The sequence below is a fragment of the Pseudopodoces humilis genome, chromosome 3, assembly GCF_049639895.1.
Source record: "Pseudopodoces humilis isolate 2021_Gansu_Grassland_sample_001 chromosome 3, ASM4963989v1, whole genome shotgun sequence".
NCBI classification, from domain to species: domain Eukaryota; kingdom Metazoa; phylum Chordata; class Aves; order Passeriformes; family Paridae; genus Pseudopodoces; species Pseudopodoces humilis.
Window position 1 is genome coordinate 110,404,958 of NC_142202.1, and position 18,655 is coordinate 110,423,612.

General features: G+C 41.3%; 1 protein-coding gene across 8 annotated transcripts in view; it reads right to left on the reverse strand.

The window, feature by feature from the left end:
- PKHD1 (PKHD1 ciliary IPT domain containing fibrocystin/polyductin) overlaps positions 1-18,655 on the reverse strand; it is a 234,539-nt gene that overhangs the window by 19,703 nt on the left and 196,181 nt on the right. For all 8 annotated transcript variants that reach the window (XM_088053430.1, XM_088053431.1, XM_088053432.1 and 5 more), the window contains one exon: positions 7,834-8,839. In XM_088053430.1, the coding sequence (XP_087909556.1) occupies positions 7,834-8,839 (1,006 nt within the window). The remainder of the gene's footprint in view (positions 1-7,833; positions 8,840-18,655) is intronic.

The window sequence follows — 18,655 nt, forward strand, 5'->3', positions numbered from 1 at the left end:
GTCCTTATTGGGAGCTGGAAGGGATGGAGGGAAGATTAGATTGCATCCCCCGTTGCTTTGACGACGGCGGTCACCTGATGGCTTGTTAGACAGTTGTACGCTTCTATTGCCGGCCCCAGTGGGGTCGTCAGTAAACTGGAGTGATGTCCAAACATCATTACACGCTGCTCCGATATTAAAGCAAAGGGATTAGCACCTTATTGCAGGCAACCTGGATTTGTCATTGTGCTGTCGTTATCCAATTTCCAGATGATAATGTGACTGTGGCCTGCGGGCACAAGGTCCTACAGCCAAACCAAGGTGCCTGTGTATGTATATATAGATATATAATTTTTTTTTCTAATACGTATATATATACACACACACATACTTGTATGCATATATACACATGTACACTACCCCACAAACACACCCCAAGCCATTTAACCCTCTGCTCACCAGATTCCTGCTAACAAAGCATGTGGAAGAATTTTTCCTTTCCCCATCGGACGTGCAGCGGAGGCCAAGAGCGCGATGCGACAGCAGAGCGGGCTGGCCTGGGAGCTGACACGGCCGTCACTCACTCGAATGTCACAGCAGACAAGCTCTGCTGATAGAGGTGACACCAGTCACATGTTAAATAAGGCAGAGTGGGGACAGGGCTGGTCCCTTGGAGATGTGGCCAGCAGCTCCTCTCTGCTGGTGCCTGTGTCGTGTAAATCATCGCTTATGTCACAGGTCCCCTTAGTTGTTAGGAGGGAAAATAAATCCATATGTGACATGAGCAAGGCAGGTTTTGTTTGACAGCACCAGGGTACCAGTGCTGGGATCAGATCTCTTTACAGGGCTTGAGAAGCATGGCAGGGACACTGCTGGATCTCCTGCGTGTATCTGAACATTATTAACTTCTGAGGGAACACTGGAATAGGGAATAGCTTCTCTTGAGCTGCTGCTCTTCATTTTTAACTGAATTTAACACAAACCCTTCAGTTTCAAAGACCAAGGCTGGTGGGGAGGATATATGGCAATTTATCCCTCCTTCTTCCCCTAGAGACATGAAAAGTCCTGTGCTCCTGTTCCCAAATCTCTCCTGCCCTCTCTACTTTCCTCTTCTTCTGCTTTCTCCTGCTCTCCTTTCACCTTTCCTACCTCCTACTCCTTTTCTGAAGAGGAGTCAGGTGAGTTTTGGAAGGCCATTGTCAGAGCAAACAACCAGAGTTACATGAGGGGTAGGACTTCTAATTGCTTTAATCTTGGAATTCACTGCTGTCACCTTTGAATGAGAATGACAAATTATTTGATATGTTTACCATGTACATTAGATACTAACAGAAATTTAGTTTAAAATTAAAGGCTCAGAGGTGAAATGTATCTTGGTGATAGATCCTCTAACCTCTACGCTGTCAGAAGGGTTCCTGCCCAGTAGAACAGTGATGAAAAACTATTATATTTATCTACTACTATTGGAAAGGCAATGTGAAGATCCATGTAAGGTAGTTTGGAGATTTGTTTGAAAATTTGCACAGGAAATCCTGGCTTCACACAAGGTTCATATACTAGGGGCTGCTTTTGGCATTTTCCCCTTCAAAACAAAAAAAATCTTAGGGACAAACATCATATATTGTGCTTGTTTGGAAAAGCCTGAATTTCCAGTTAAGCTGCAATTCAATTACTCTTTTTAAATATGAAAAAAAAAAGCTAACACAGTAGATCTGGGGTCTAATATCTACATAATTAAAGACTTTTTGTAGCATCATTATCCCTGGTATGACTGGTCCTTCCTTACAATTCAGCTTTGATGCCCAATTTCAATTCTACCAGAAGCAAAAAATTAGTAACAGGTTAAAACTTCACTATTGATCAGACAGATAAATATTCTATTGACACAGAATCCCTTCACATAAATTTATTTTACATCCATTGCCATCACCTTCAGTGTGGGAAGATGTGTCTGAGTCTGAGTTCCCAATGACCACCCACCTCTTCTGGCCCATCCCACAACTGCTAAGTTGGGAAAGAATTATGAATTTACAATAAAAAATTCATCCTGATTCCAAAAGTACAACTTGATCAGGCAGTATTATGTGACATAACAGTTTTTGTTCAAGTTTTAACCCCCACTTCATGCTCATGATATTTCTTATCCCATTGCTCTCATAAAGAACCCATTACAGAATCCCACTCCTATGATGGAAAACCCTCTAGGTTTTTAACATGGATTTTCCCACCATTTTACTAAACTGCAAAAGAGTCTTAAGGGCACCTTAACTATCCCCAAACTATTAAATAAAAAAATAAATAAATAAAATTAATCATATAATTTTGGCCATGTGGGGAAAAAAATAATGAAAATAATATAAAATGGAAATGTGAAATATTCTCTTTCCAGTTCTATGGAAAGGCTCTTCTATTTCATTATCTGAGGAGGAAACTACTTCTATTTTTAAATGCAAATTTACCTGTCAATGCCTTATACTCTTTTGTTTCTGTACTGTCATTGTCCTTTATTATCGAGAGATTCCTCACTGGTATTTACTCTTGCAATGTATTTTCACAGGTATAATGATATCTTCCAGATTTGCTTTGACAAGTTAAACAATCTCTTTACTAAATGGTTTTATGATTCTAATCCTTACTTCTTAAAATATACTCAGTTTCCATGATCATCTTAAATGTCCTTCCTTTTACTTACTTGAACTGAATTTGTCCTTTTTTGTACATCCGCTGTGAATGGCAAATTTTACATAAGAATATGCCTTCCACACTGCCCCTCTGAATATCTAACCTAAAATTAAATAAGTTTAAATTAACAGAGATCTTAAACTTAGCTTAAGCACCTGAGTTTCACTTCCACACATTGACTTGAGGAGTGTAGCAGATAAAACTTTGGAAAGTGCTACAATATCTGCAGCTCTTGACATGGAGATTTTTAGCATCCTGCCTTTGCCTGCTCACAGGAGGAAAAACTTGCATATTTACACAGGAATAAGTTGTCTTTTCTTTTATAAAACCCTGTGCAATTCCACAGAGCAGCCTGCCTGTAACCTGCACAAAGGTTACCAAATCCAGGCACTTTGGGGTTAGGAGAAGTCAGAATTGATGTAGTTTGAACTCCAGCCCTGCTGCCTGTGTGTGCCATGTGACAGAGAGAATTAGTTGTTGTATCTCATTTAATGCTCTGCATGGGAATTGCTGCTGGAATGAGCCATTCTTTGATAATTTGCTTCCCTTTTATTCCTTGCTGTGAGCCTCAAATTTCCTGCACAAGGACCATTTTTCATATGCTACCTCAAACATAACTCTCAACAAAAATATATTTCAGTTTGTATCAGGTTAAAGGTTGATCAAGAAGGAGCAAAGCACCCTGCTGTAGTGTGGGGATAGGGACTACATGGCTTCTGGATGACTGTCCAGAATTATATTCCTGATTTTGTATAAAGGCACCTGCACAAACACACAAAACACATTCATCATTGTGCTGCTTGCTCTTTCATATTTATATTGATATTAGGATGATTTTTCAAGACAGGGATTTCTATCTGTAAATACATCGCAGTATCTCTGTTATACCCAGGCATTTCACAGAAAGATAAACTATGTGATAGACATCTCTGACTGTCCAGCTGTGCAAGACTATAGCAGTCACAGCAATCACCTCTGTCTTTTCTTGACAAATTAATGAGCCGTGCTTGAAGTGACCCTAACAAAGGAGTTAAATTAAAATCGTGTATAAAAGCGCTTCAAATCATAACAGACAAGCCGTATTTTTTAAAGGCTTGGCAGTGTGATATACAGGCCTACTCAGTAATACCTTACCTCAACAGGGTCTGCAAGGCTCCCCTTCAGCCTCACTGTCCTGGGCGGCAAACAAACATCCAGTCTGTGCTGATTAAAGATCTTTTTGTAGTTGTTATTGTGTTTAGAACCACAAAATCATTAAGGTCGGGAAATAGCTCTAAGATTGTTGAGTCCAGCTGCTAGCCCAGCACCACTGTGTTCACCTCCAAATCGTGTCCCCAAATATCCCATTCATTCACCTGCCTCTTGAACACTTCCAGGGATGGTGACTCCACTGGCCTGAGCAGTCTGTCCCAATGCCTGACCACTCTTTCAGTGAAAGATTTTTTTTTTCCTAGTATCCAACATAAACCTCCCCAGGTGCAACTTGAGGTTGTTTTATCCTATTGCTTGTTACTTGGGAGAAGAGACCAGCCATCCTTTGGCTCCAACCTCCTTTCAGAGAGTCATTGAGAACAATAGTGATGCAACACAATTCACTAGTCTGAAAGCCCAAGGAGATGGGCCTGGTAGGAGTGCAGGTTCCGTGTATTTCCGATGGTCCAATTGGGTTTTGGACAACTCAGGTATGAAAACATCTCTCTTTTCCTTCCACTGAAAAATACACTGGAATATTTCATCTGACTTGTAATCCCAGCCCCATTAACCATGCCCATGCCAGCATGTGCTGCTTAAATGGAGACAGACAATGGGGACAGTACATGTCCCAACAGGAAAACCCTGATTTCATTTCACAGGTTATCTGTGCCTTTATTGCATCAGAAATGTCAGCCATGAGTGATTCCAGAAAAGCTATGACTGATGGGGAGCAATAAAAGTGCAGAGGAGCCCGAGCAGCTGAGGCTGGGTGAGTTCTGAGCCAGTTCTATGTTCTGGTGATGTGAGTGTTCTCTTCAATAAAGATCCCAGGTCTTCCCATAATTTGGATAGTGAATCCAAGGCTTGAGGCTAGCACTATTCTTGTGTCTGGAGTAAAACAGCCTTCTTCCAAAACTCTCCTGGTCCTTCCTGCTTGGAATTTTTTCCCGGAGCGTGCACAGGTAGGAAGACAGAAGGTAGCTGGGAGAGCAGTCCCAGTGTGGAGATGTCATTTCTGCCTGATAAAAAGCAGCCTCAAGGTTTCCTTGCTGGCACACAGAATTGGTGCTTCCCTCCTTTAAATGGTGTCTCGGGGTCATGTCTTGGGGTCATGTAAATCATGGAATGCCTTGGGTTAGAAGGGATCTTAAAGATCATCTTGTTCCACCCCCTGCCATGGCCATGGCCACCTTCCACTATCCCAGGTTCCTCCAAGCCCAGTCCAACCTGGCCTTGGACACTTCCAGGGATCCAGGGGCAGCCACAGCTTCTCTGGGCACCCTGTGCCAGGGCCTCCCCAACCACTGTAAAATTTCCCACCTCATTTTTCTGCTGTCTTATTTTGCAGTGTCCTTCAGTATAACACAAGCAGCCCCACTAACAAGGATGAAGTTGGTTCTGCTGGTCCAAAATACAGTATATCTTCAGAATTTGGCCCTGATTTAAGCTTTGATCTTGCACTTAATCCTCATTGGGCTGAATGCAATACCACAAAAAAAAATAAACTAACAAAATCCCAAATGCAAAAGCAAAAAAAGCAAAGCAAAACGAAACAAAACAAAACAAACAAAAAAACCCAAAATAAAATCCTCCCCCCTCAAATAAAACCCCAAACAAAAAAAAAAAAAAAAACAAAAAACCAAAAAAACCCACCCCACCTACAGTTGAAACCAACAAACCAAACCAAAACAAAGTTTCCTACAGTCACAGACCAGAGTCCTCCTTGTGGTTGCTTCTCCACCATGAACTACACAGTGTCTAGTAGAAAAGCATGTGAACAGCAGTTTGTATCACTGGCAGACATCAGGATGGTCCATGGGTCAGCAGTAAATGGGAGAGGATGTGGTATTAATTACAGAGGGCAAGTCTTAGACAAATCCAATTTCTTTCTTGCATAGATGGAATATATGGAATATACTTATACTTGGATAAGGCTCAGTAGTGCACAATATCAAAAAATAACATTATACAATATCAAGGGAGTACACAATAAGATTGCCAAACACCAAATCCCATGTCCCCTATTAAAAACAGATGGGATATTACCTTTTTCATATTACCCATATGCTTTTAATACGGTTTCAGGATCTGATGCTGAAATACACTACTGTCTGCTCCCATCCCAGCCCTGCTCTTCACAAGCTCCTTTGCAGATAAGGGCTGACATCTGGGCTGTGCAAATAGTGGATGGAAGCTGAAAAGAGCAAGACAGGGACAGAGGAAGGAGGGAGAGACAGGGCTGTTTGTTGTTATGGAGGAGAGGGAAATAAAAGACCTTTAAAAAGTAAGCTTGGTACTGAATATTAATAAAATGTAGTATGTAAAATACTGACCAAGAAGTCTGTAAATGGCAGAGCTCAAAAGGGAGCTCCAGTGGGAAATTACTGTAAAGCAAGGGAGTGCCCTGTGTTCTGTCAAAATGAGATGCAGGTCTGCTGCTGTATCTGCATGGAGACACAGATATAAAGCCTCTGCTGATAAAATGCATGGAAGGCTTTTTGGGCTGATAAATTACCAACAAGAAAGCCAAACATGGGGGCCCAGGTCATGTGGTATGTAGGCCAAACAGAGGGAATTGGGTTCTGGAAAGTCAGAACTGAAAAGGAATTAAAGAATACAGTGAGCAAAGAGAAGACTGTGAGCTCTCCACTTTCTCTGGGAGAATGGGCTAATAGAATTGTGTCTGTAGAAAATGGGATTTAATACCACTTTTGCATTTGAGACCGATACAATGCAATCCTAAAATACCAGACTGGGAGAGACCTCAATGATCCTGTGGTCCAAGCTTTCTTGGAAAAATCATGGTCTAGTCAAGGTGGTCCAGCATTCTGTCCAGTTGAATTTTAAAAATGTCCAAAGTTGGGGAATCCACCAAGAGGGAAACCTTGACTTTTGGTCATGTACACTTCCAAACAAATTCAGAAAACAGAGATAGAGAAAGCAAGAAAGAAACACTCACCAGAACTCAAACCTTTTGATTTTTTTCCAAAGCAGACAGTGAGGTGATTTGATTACTCTGAAGGTATCTGGAGGAGGAGGAGGAAGAGTCAATGCCCAGAAAGTTACTGATGTAAAAGTGGAGGAAAGAACCAGATGCTCTCATGGGAATCTGGAGGTAGAGGCTGACAAGAGGAAATGGGCAAGTGCTTGTGACAGAAAGAATAGGAATAGGATCCAACCTCTAGGCATATATTCAGGAAATATTGGATGTGTCCACTTCTTGTATCATCATGACCAGGGGGATTTCTAGAGTTTTTATGTGAAAATAAACGTCATCATTAAGGCATCAAAGTGAAAAGTAGTGGTTTGTATCATGCAGGATATTGAAGTAAAAGATTAAACCGATTTTTGTGGCCTTAAATTTTATAAGTGTAAGAATAAATGTTTAAGTCTTCAAGATAGTTAAGGCAACAAGCCTTAACTTAAGGCAACTTAACTGTCTTCAATAGTGCATCCCTGCTGCCACATCAATTTATAAACATTCATAGATTTGTTTAGAATTTAAGAGCTATGATAGCCTCAATTAACCCATTTCTTTATAGTTTCAAGGCAGACTTCCAGATCATTTAAGGCACCACTGATATCTCTACAGTCCAGAGATTCATGAGCACCAACAGAAAAACATGGTAATTGATACTTGGGAGTCCAGCTAGTACTTGAGCATAGCTCTGACATCACAGAATCATGGAATGTTGTGAGTGGGAAGGGACCTTAAAGATGATCGTGTTCCATGTCCTGCCATAGGCAGGGACATCTTTGAAAAGACCAGGTTGCCCCCAGCCTTGTCCAATCCAGCCTTGGACACTTCCAGGGATGGGGCAGCCATAGCTTCTCTGGGCAAGTCATGAAAACTTTATAACTTGTTTCAACATGGTTAGACATATTTCAGTCAGTGGAGAATTTATTAAGTACATCAATTGGATAAATTGCCTCTCTACACTTAAATCAGTATCTGGTGATGATACATCTGCTACTTACCTACTGTTAGCTTCTCCTGGGGACAGCAAAGCAGACTGAGCCACCATTAAGGTGTCAACTGTCAAGCCAAGGCCACTCTGAAGGTCTCCAGTCTGATGAGTGTTGATAATTGTTCTGGCCAAACTCTTTAGGCTGTCGCTTGTCAACTCATTTCTTGGATGACCCGGCAGATCACCAAGCTCAATGATCAGCACTCTTGATGGACCAGCCCCATCAGGTGGATGCAGAGCCCGGCTGCTCCCTGGTTGTGTTCCCTCTTCCTGTGGGCTGTATCTGCTCTGAAAGGCTGTGCAAAATGCCATGTTAGGGCAGTGATATCTCTTTTTGTTGGCATTGGCTGAGATTACCTTCAAAGTGCTTTCACCTCCCAGCACATTATGGACTACTCTGACTTGGTCATGACCAACCTTCAAGAAATCAGCCAATCGATATGTTATAGCTTCCTCACCCTCTTCCCCAACAGCCTCAGTTACAGTGAAAGCCACAAGAAGGGAAAGGCCAGCAACTATTTCCACAGGTTCCTTCTCATGGAGGAGAACATAGAGAAGGTTGTCCTCAAAGCTGAAGTAATTGGCTCCTGGCCCTGCGTTCGGTGAAAAAGAAGACGGGGTCGGAGAGACATAATTCCCTTGGGTGAAAACACGAAGGCTGAGTGTTTCAGTGAAGAATATGGCCAGGGGCAGCCTGGTTGTGTTTTGGCCACTGAGGAGGTAGAGTCTGAAAGCCAGAGGTGGCAGGCCTGGGAAGCAAACTGTGCTGAGTTGGGTGGAGGGTAGAACAGAGAAGAAAGTAGAACGATGCTCTGCAGGGTAACACAAAGAATGTGAGGTCTCATCAGTGAAGGTGTCCATAAAACTGCCAGTCATTGTAACCACTGGGAACAGTCTCTGGCTGTCCAGACTGGAATCCAAGTTTTCTAAGATGACAAGCGCATGATCTGTCTGTTTGCAGAAGTAGCCTTGTACTGAGGGCTTGAAGAGGCACTTACTGTCATCTCTGTAAATTCCTGGAAGAATAAAGGGAGACGGGAAAAGAAATTAATTGTTTCAGACATCATCTCAAAACTTTTTTTTTAACAGCTCATTATTTTCCCACTCCAAATTTAAAGTCACTTTGTCAGTGCTAAAATGTTACATACCTTTAAGAGAAGCCTGGACACTGAGGGATATTAAATAAGTAGAAACTGCATTTACCTCTAGTTGTCCTGGAGTTGAAAGTTGTTGAGGACTGAAAACAAATGACAGAGAAACATCCCATACACCTACTTTGTAATTTCTACATATCAAACTGCAATATCCATTGAAAGAGCATCCATGCAAGACAGACTTTTGTCTGACCCAGCACTTTGTCCCCATGTCCTTCTGCCTTCTACATTTTTTCCTGGTCCCAAGCCTCTAGTAGGGTGATGAATCAGGGATTGACTGCAAGTCTTTGCAAGGATAGTTTAACCCTACAAAATGCTCACAGAGACTGTGCTTCAAACAGAAAACACCAGAAAGGACCAAAACATTATTGATCTACTCCAGTGATGAACAACCTCATCAAGTTTTAGAGCTGGAAGAAACCACCAGATTCAGATACCTACAAATATAGGACACTCTCACACGTTTCAAGCATCCAAACTCCCACTGCAGTCAGCTGAGATCTGGAATTTCCACTATTTGTTCACAGGCAGGTGCCTAGATTTGTTTAGGATGTCCTGAGGTACCTGAGACATGTGACACAGAGTCTATAGAAAAAGTATGTCCTGCAAGGACACCCCACAGCACCAGAAATTACACTAAACACACATTTGTGTAACTGAAACACACCCAATTCCCCAGCCATCTATACAAAGTAATTTAAAACCAATAAAATTCACCCTAAAATACTCCTGTTTAGTCATCTGGATTACACTTTATAATCCTATAATTTTATTGGCCAGAGGTGGGATCCTGTCACTTAAATGTAAGTGCAGAGTGTCACCTGGACTCTTTTTGGTAGCTGCAACATCTGTAGGTGTAACACACAATGAATGAGAGGGCAAAAGCCACGTCAGATAACACTTTGTTCTTTCACTGAATTTAACAGGTGAAGATCATTACACATATCTCAGGATTTCCCACTAAATCCCCTCCCAAGTGCCTCTGCAGACAAGTCAATAGGATCCTTTTATTTCTCTTATGTTATACTTTTATGGAAGTTATCCTTTTATGGAAGGCTCTAGAGAGAAGACATGTAATCCACACCGTCTTCTGAGTTAGAATCATAGACTTACAGAATGGGTTGGGTTGAAAGATTAGACCTTAAATATAATCTAGTTCCAACCCTCTTGAAAAGGACTACCATCCACTAGACCACGTTGCTCAGACCTCCTTCCCACCCATCCTTGAACATTTCAAGGGATGAGGAATCCACATCTTGCCTGAGAAACCAATGCCTCAACATCCTCACAGTAAAGAATTTCCTTGCAGGATCAAATTGAACCCTACCCCTGCTAGTTTGATGCCATTCCCCCTCTTGCTGCCACTTCATGCCTTTGTCAAAACTCCTGAAAACTGCTATAAGTTTACAGTGTGCCCCATCTGACTAAATACAGGTCTCTGCTTTAATATGAGAGAAATTGTGCCTCAGGCTGTAACGATGAGATCACCACTGATTATAAAGAGAGAATAAAAGTAAATGAGTTCAGATACCGGCACCAAAAACATAAACATTTCTGCCTGGAGCGTCTTAGAAAAAGATGTATGTTTCTGGTTTTCCTTCCTCTCTCCAAAATAAAATCAAAGGAGGAATTTGCTGCTGCAGCCAGCTAGAATTCTCCTTCCCTCACCTAGCCTGCTACTTCCTTAGTTATCTGTGCTCACAAACATGTTGGACAAAGCATGGTTAATGTCCAGACTAACTTTGTGCTCCTCATTCAGCACTTGGGAACAGGTATTCACTCAGTCCACATAAAAAATAAGGGACAGCAACATTGTTGAGAGTCACAAACTTCTGGATGAATAAGACAATATTAGGGCACCAGGACACCCCTTAACAAGGACGCATTATGTGAAAATTTCTGCTAGGTAAATGTAGAAGACTCCTGAAAGAGAAATTAACTATGAGAAGTTTTGGATGGGACTCTGAGCAACGTGGTGCAGTGGAAGGTGTCCCTGCCCATGGGGAGGAGTTTTGGAGCTGGATGATCTTTAAAGGTCACTTCCAACCCGAGCCATTCTATGATTCCATTAAATAATTCTGGGCTATGCCTTCAGTTACATCTCAAAGCCTGGATCCTGTGGGTTCTCACCTACTATGTATTTCCAGGAGAATCACCATGTGCAGCCTGTGGCCTGTGAACATTACACAGAATGAGCTCTCCCTCTGCATGTCATCGAGGGAAGCAATGGAATTACATAAATGTCCAGCTCTGCTCAGGGAGGATGTCCAACTGAGATGGGATCTGTACAAATCCTTCTATTTTTAGGCACCAGCTTACAAATTTGCTTATCCTTTTTTTGCTTTTCCCTGGGTTTGTTGTTTGTTTTTTTTTTTTTTTGCTTTTCAGTGTAAGTATTTTGCTGTAGTGTTTTGCTGTTGGTGTGTGCTGGAGGCAAAAAGAGAGTGAGGAACAACTCTGTTCAGAACAGAAGTGGAAATGCTGTGCTCAGAGACACTGGAATTCTCCCGGAATGCTGGGAGGACACGCTGTGCCGCCAGCAGCCTGCCCACAAAGGCTGACACATCTCATCCACAGCTCTCCTGGAAACACCCCATCTCCCCCTGGTGACATTTCTCATGTCTACAAACGGGATTTGATGATATTTAATGATTTCTTAGAACTTTCCTTTGCCCTGACTGCCTTGCAAAGGAGGCTGGCTTGGTTTCCTGCACACGCTCACACCCATGCACACACACGCATCATTGCTTGTCCTCTTCCAAATGGCCTTATCTGCCAGTCACAATTTCTGCAGCCTGCAATTTCGATCACTTTTAAATGAAACCCATGCTGGCCTTAGTAATCATAATGTCATTTACAATTTACCACAAAACACGTTTATTCGGTTAGTAGCACATTGGAGAAAGAGAACTCCATATGAACTCGCCACTGAAGCCCTAATCTGATTATTTCCTCATGAAAATCCAAGCAGGGGTGCTTGTAAGAGGGGTCTGAGAGGAGAAGAAAAAAGTGAGTCCTGGCCACAGCTGACTCTGATAATCAATGCGAACAGATAAGTGACGCGGCGTGTCACGGCCAGCAGCTAATCTGCCCCAGGGCTTTCCTCTAAAAAAGGCCAGAGTGGACAGAACTTAATAAATACTGAGTGACCACTGAATATTGAGCTGACATGTGCTATTTACATTGGTGATGAACAATAGCAGTGATAAATTCCAGAAGCATCCCCCCGCAATGGGTGAAATTAGATTACACCGGTTCTATTTGTTTGTGTTTGCACGCACACACACAAACACGTGTGAGAGGGAGGAAAAAATGGGGAAAAAAGAGTCAAACACAGTAGTTAGAAACGTGTGGGAAAGATGGAGAAGTTATTCACATATTGTTGAACTTCCTGCTGGGATCTTGTGTAGCCAGGCAGAGGGAGGGGACACGTGTGCTTTGGGCTCATGAATTCACCTGTTTGTCCTGCTCCACAGAAAAAGAGAGAGAGATGATACGTGGAATGTGTATGTGTCCACCCTCTGCAGATAATTCCTCCACCCCAGCGAGCAGACTTTGCTCTCTGCAGGTTCCACCCATCATCAAGGCAAATTTATTATTTATTTGTATACATAAACACACCAGCACATACATCTAGATGAGATTTTAGCACTCAGGTTGCTTCTAGGGCTCCTGACAAATATTAAGTTTGTGTCAATATTTGTCCTTCCTGTCGTGAAATGAGGATTTTCCACCTCATTTCACATTTGAAAAGAATAATGTGCCGAGGGGGGCCCTTTTTGCTTGGGAAAGAAACCTCCACTGCTGCCATCATTGCCACATCATATCCTTTATTTAGAAAAATGGAGAGAGGTAGAAGGAGAGAAGAGCATTTTTTAAAATAGATGTTTTGACTTAAAGGCACATAGAGTCCTTTACAAGTCTCCTGCTTTTTCCCTTGTTCCCCAATGCCAAATAAATAAAATAAAATAAATTCTACATTTAAAATTGAGTGAAATACATCAACATTAATGATTTTCCCCTTCAGGTTAACACCACCATTTGCTTCAATAATTTTTACCCATTTCGTGATAGATTCCACAATTCATGGTACAAGGAAACATAGAGTCTCTTTCTGACAAAAACAAAAGACAATGTCAGTTTTTTATCAAAATAAAATAAATCTCCCACAATTTTCTTTCCATCTGACTGGATTTGCCCGTCAGTTATTTCTAATTTAACTACAATTATAGCTACAAAAATATAAAAGCAAGGAGGGGAGAAGGGGGGAGGGGAGAGATAAATGGGACACTGTTTAGAAATTGCGATTCATTGGCCTTGGGCTGACCAGCACATATCTTTGCTGAGGGGGAAATATTCATCAGCATTAACTGTTCCTTTTGACCTGCTGACATTCAAATGGGAAATAAAGGGGGGGAAAAACGGGTCCAGGAATAGCACCTTGGAAATGCAGAAAAGGTAAATTATTCTGAGTTCAGTTGCAAAGGAAGTCACACTGGTACAAATATTTCTCACGTGTTTGTGTAAAAATATGCTGGTATTGGTTCAGGCAGAGTTAATTTTCTCCACAGTAGCTGTTTTGGGCTGTGTTTTTGATTTGTGCTGAAAACAGTGTTAATAGCACAGAGATTTTTTCATTATTGCTGAGCAGGGCTTGCACAAAGTCAAGGCCTTTTCTGCTCCTCATCCCACCAGCGAATGGGCTGAGGGTGCACAAGGATCTGGGAAGGGACAGAGCCAGGACAGCTGAGCCCAGGTGACCCAAGGGATACCCCAGACCATGTGGGGTCATGCTCAGCATACAAAGTTTGGTGAAGAAGGAAGGGAAGGACATTTAGAATGTTGGTGTTGGTCTTCCCAAGTCACTGTTACCTGTGATGGAGTTGCACTGGAGTGGCTGAACACCTCCCTGCCCATGGGAAGTGGTGAGTGAATTATCTGTTTTGCTTTGCTTGCTTACACAACTTTTACTTCCCCTGTTTAAAGGTCTTTATCTCAACTCCCAACTATTCTCCCTTTTACCCTTCCAGTTCTCTCCCCCATCCCACCAGGGCTGAGTGAGTGAGGGGCTGTGTGAGGTTGAGTTGCCAAACTTGGGGATAAACCACAGGAACACACACATACATAAATATGTACTCATAGCAGGGACCATGTAAATAAAAATAGAGTAACTGCTTTAGGCTGTCAATCCTTTCTTTTAAAGAAAATTATTTTGGAAGGAAATGAGTCTCATACCATCACTCTGTGCAGGGGTTTTATGCTTGCCTGTTTATCGTTCCTCTATAAAAAACTTTGACACACCTCCCAACAAATTTTATCCACATTTGTTGACTCAAAAATACTATATTTCTTCAAGGTTTGTAAAAGTAGGTGCCCAAGTAGGGAAAACAGTTATTGGTGCTTCCTTTGAAGGAAGGTCGGTAGTAAAACTCTCTTCTTACACATCCTGAGATCTGCATTCACCCTTCCCTTTCACATGCAAATCCAAAGAAATACAGGTGTAGTACATGAAATATTTGCTCTGTGCATACTTCAATATGGCCACACACACATTGCAACTGTTTATTCTCTGTAAAATCCAGTGTTATTTGCCTCTTTCATACAGTTTTCATACATTTTTATGTTTGCATCAATCCTTCAGAGTTCCCCATGCCTGAGAGGGAAGGCACATGTTCCAGATGAAAATATATCTGTCCCAGTCATGAACAAAAACTTAGAGTTTTCCAGTTCCCAGAGACTATAATAATAACTCAGTCTTGACCTTAAAACATCAGTGTACAAGTAAAGTCTTAAGAAGAGAGACCAACAACTCTCTGAGGTCAGAACGCTCTCCAACAAGGATTAGAAAGAGTATGGGAACAAAGCAGGCATATAGCAATGTTCACCCGAAATGCTCCTCAAGCTTTCAGTGATTTACAGGTCAGGAACCTCTTGAGACAGAGAGATCATTGTTGGTCTTAGTACTTGAGAGAAAACACCAAACCTGTCTCATCAACCCATGAAAAGTTGGGGAGGAGAATAACCCAGCCAGGAGAAAATATCTTGAGCCCTCTCAGAGGAGGTGGGTCAGTAAATCTGGAAGGGCCCTTTAGTGAGGTTGCCCAGACCAGGCTGGATACAGGGATTTTCCTTATAATTCCATAAATCTTCTGAATTGCCAGGAGCCACCCTCGGAAATACCTGTGTCCAGAAGACTGAGCTGGAACGGAGCTGCTAGAGCATTTTATCCATCAAAACTCATAAAACAACAAGTGCTAAGTCAGGTTCTAGTCCCTGAGGCCATCTGGCATGGCACTTCCATGGCATGACTTAAAGTCATGGACCCTGCAGAAGACAGTGATCATCACCAAACTGCATTCTGGAACTGGCTCCTAACTCGTGCTAATTTTTGGAAAGCACCCAGGAGTTACTTCGGACACTGCTGTGTTGGCTGGGACAAAAGTGGTCTTGGAGCTGTACTCTTGGTGCAGTAGGAAGCTCCAGTGTCCATACCCCAGTGCTGCTTGACTGGGAAGAGGCCCATTCCCGCTACTGCCAGCACTGACCCAGAGCAGCTTGTCCATAATTTTTCTAAACTTAGAAAAACACAATTGGGAAGGATTTTTGTCTGCATTATGATTAATGATTTGGGAACATTGGTTGTTTTAATGATCCAAACAACACAAAGGTCCCTATAATGCTTATTTCAGGAACAAATCCAATGCAGTGACAAAAGTGCTACTGGATGTTTGATTGTGCATGGAGACCAAAATAGTTAAACAGCCTGGACTGGAGCTTTTAGACAATCTCATGAAGCAGGTAAGACAATCAAACTGTTCTCACAAACCTCTTGAAGTCATTAACCACCATCCAAAACGCCAACTCTGTGTGAGATGGGTCCTGTCTCCCAGGAAAGGCAAATAAAAATGTAAAGAGAAACATATTTTCATCCCTATTATTTCACCTTTGAAAAACATTCTGTTCTGCAAGTATCAGTTTTTTTCTCGTGTCACTACCAAAGCTTTTCCCATTTTCTTTCCCTTGAAGAGAATCCTGATTTCCTTTAGGTGTTTTTAGGAGTATTTTTCTCTTCTCCTGACCAGCAACCTTGCAGACTGAAGCTTTAGTTGACCTGTGGCTCAGCATAAAGGTGAGGGGCAGCAAACAGCAGAGCTTTTACCAATGCAGCTCCAGTCACCATCTCTCTGGTCTGGGAATGACAAAATTACCACCACCACCACCACCTGAAAGGAGAACAGCAATTTTGTCAGATGCCAGACCTAAAAATGAATGTGGCTGTGCCATGCACTGCTCTGAGCTGTGGATATAATGAGTTTTGAATGGGAAGTCCCGGACACAATAAATCTGTGCCATATGTGACCATTTCCTGTGTCAGTTCCTTTCTCATAACCAGTGGAGGCTTCTCCCTCCCCCTCACTTTCCCTTTCATGACCCCACACCAGGGCTCTGAAATCTTTCAGGGTTGCTTTTGGGCCCCAGGCCTTTCCACAGCAGTTGCATAAATAAATGAGTTTGACAGCAAACATCATAATGGTTACGGTAATTTGTGCTCCACACAAGTGCTTGTGCTACTCGCTGGAGAAACGGGGGAGGAAAGAGCTTGTTTTGTTACCACAAACAAAAGTATTTTCTCTGACAAGTGGTGAAAGAATTAGTCAAATAAACTTGAACTCTATTCAGACTATCACTGTTATGGACGGGGAGGTTCTCAGCTCTGCTTTCCCTCCTTGGCCTGCAGTCGCTGCAAAGACAAATCATCCTCTTCTTCTGCAAAAATAAAGTTAGGGCATAAAATGAACTGTCTTAAAATAAAATTTTCAGGGAACTCCACTTTACTGCTGTTATTATTATCATTTCTTCCCAATGAGAACAGTTCTTTGGTCCTGGGAACTGACTCACAAGGAGTCTGAGTGATTTTCCATTAGAAGCAGGCTAGAAGGAAAATGCCAAACACCTGCAATTTCTGGAAATATTTGGATTAGAAATAAGCTTTAAAATGGCAATAATTTCTGTAAGAAATAGGTTGAAAGGGCGGAACAGAAGCTTTCATTTATCTTATCTTCTCCCTTTTTCATTGACAAATAACACATTTTGACTAAATACCAAATTTTACTAAGTTTTTAACTTTTCCTGAGAAATTATATTTTTTGTTTGTCTACATTCTTTCTGTAAACTTATTTTATTAAAACCCCCTTTCTTCCCTACCAATGCCATTTAAAAAAATATATTTCAAATATACCAATTTCAGCCCAGAAAGACTGCAGACATTTCAGTTAGTATAGTAAAAGACATAATTAGCTTATATTAGTTTTATAACAATTGGTAGGAAGGAAGGTTGGTTTCCCATGTGCAATGCAGAGAGAACATAATAAATGTATTAGTATTTTAGCCAGGCAGGCTTAGGTTGGAAATTAAAAGACTATTTTTCTAGTAATAAAAAAAACCAACATAAGAATGTAAGTAACAAGAGCTCGAAACCAAATGATTAGGAACCTGGTAGAACTAATACAAGTGAGGGATTATTTTGGAGGTTATATTAATTTCTTTTGGGAATATTGTAATTACAGATATCACTTTGGAGTACCTTTCTTTCTTTCTTTCTTTCTTTCTTTCTTTCTTTCTTTCTTTCTTTCTTTCTTTCTTTCTTTCTTTCTTTCTTTCTTTCTTTCTTTCTTTCTTTCTTTCTTTCTTTCTTTCTTTCTTTCTTTCTTTCTTTCTTTCTTTCTTTCTTTCTTTTTCTTTCTTTCTTTCTTTTTCTTTCTTTCTTTCTTTCTTTCTTTCTTTCTTCTTCTCTTTCTTTCTTTCTCTCTTTCTCTCTCTCTTTCTTTCTTTCTTTCTCTTTCTTTCTTTTCTTTTCATTTTTTCTTTTCTTTCTTTTCTTTCTTTTCTTTCTTTTCTTTCTTTCTTTCTTTTCTTTCTTTTCTTTCTTTTCTTTCTCTCACACTCACTCTCTCTCTCATTCTCTCTCATTCTCTCACTCTCACTCTCTCTCCATCTAAGTTTTTTTAAAAAAAATTAAATCTTACTTGCACCTGCCATGGCTGAAAGTTCAGGCCAAGAGCCTCTGCTCATAACAGAAAGGTTCACAATCACAAGAGTCCCTGTGACATTATTAAGGTGATTTTCAGCAATATTAGTCCTGTATGGGCTGTGGACTTGAATCTTAAAGCAGAAGGATTTCATTATGGGTACAGACAGCTATATTATGCCATGACATATTTATGACAATGAACAGCAATGGGAAGAGAGTATTTTAAGCCTTGGAAGTCGAAATTAATCTGAGAGCACGGTGCGGAATCTGAACACCTATGAAAACATATTGAAGAGCTAAAATTTGAGACACAAAGGCTACAGTCATTATCTGAGCACATAGAAAGGATTCATCACATTAATTCCAGCTGCCTAAATGTTAAGCATCTAGTCTAAGCTAATTGTCTGGTCTAAGCTGTTCATCTAGACAATAATCATTAGAGAGGGGGAGAGGAGAGACTTTTAGAGGGTCATTCATTCCTGCTTTTCTTTGGATGGATTGTATCACTTCTGGAGGTATCTGTCTCTGCTGGCTGTGTGGAGCCTAGACACATATTTTGGACTCAAGGCCTGTCTTTAGAATCAGAGAATCACCAAATCATTAAGTTTAAAAAAGATCTCCAAGATCATCAAGTCCAACCTTTGACC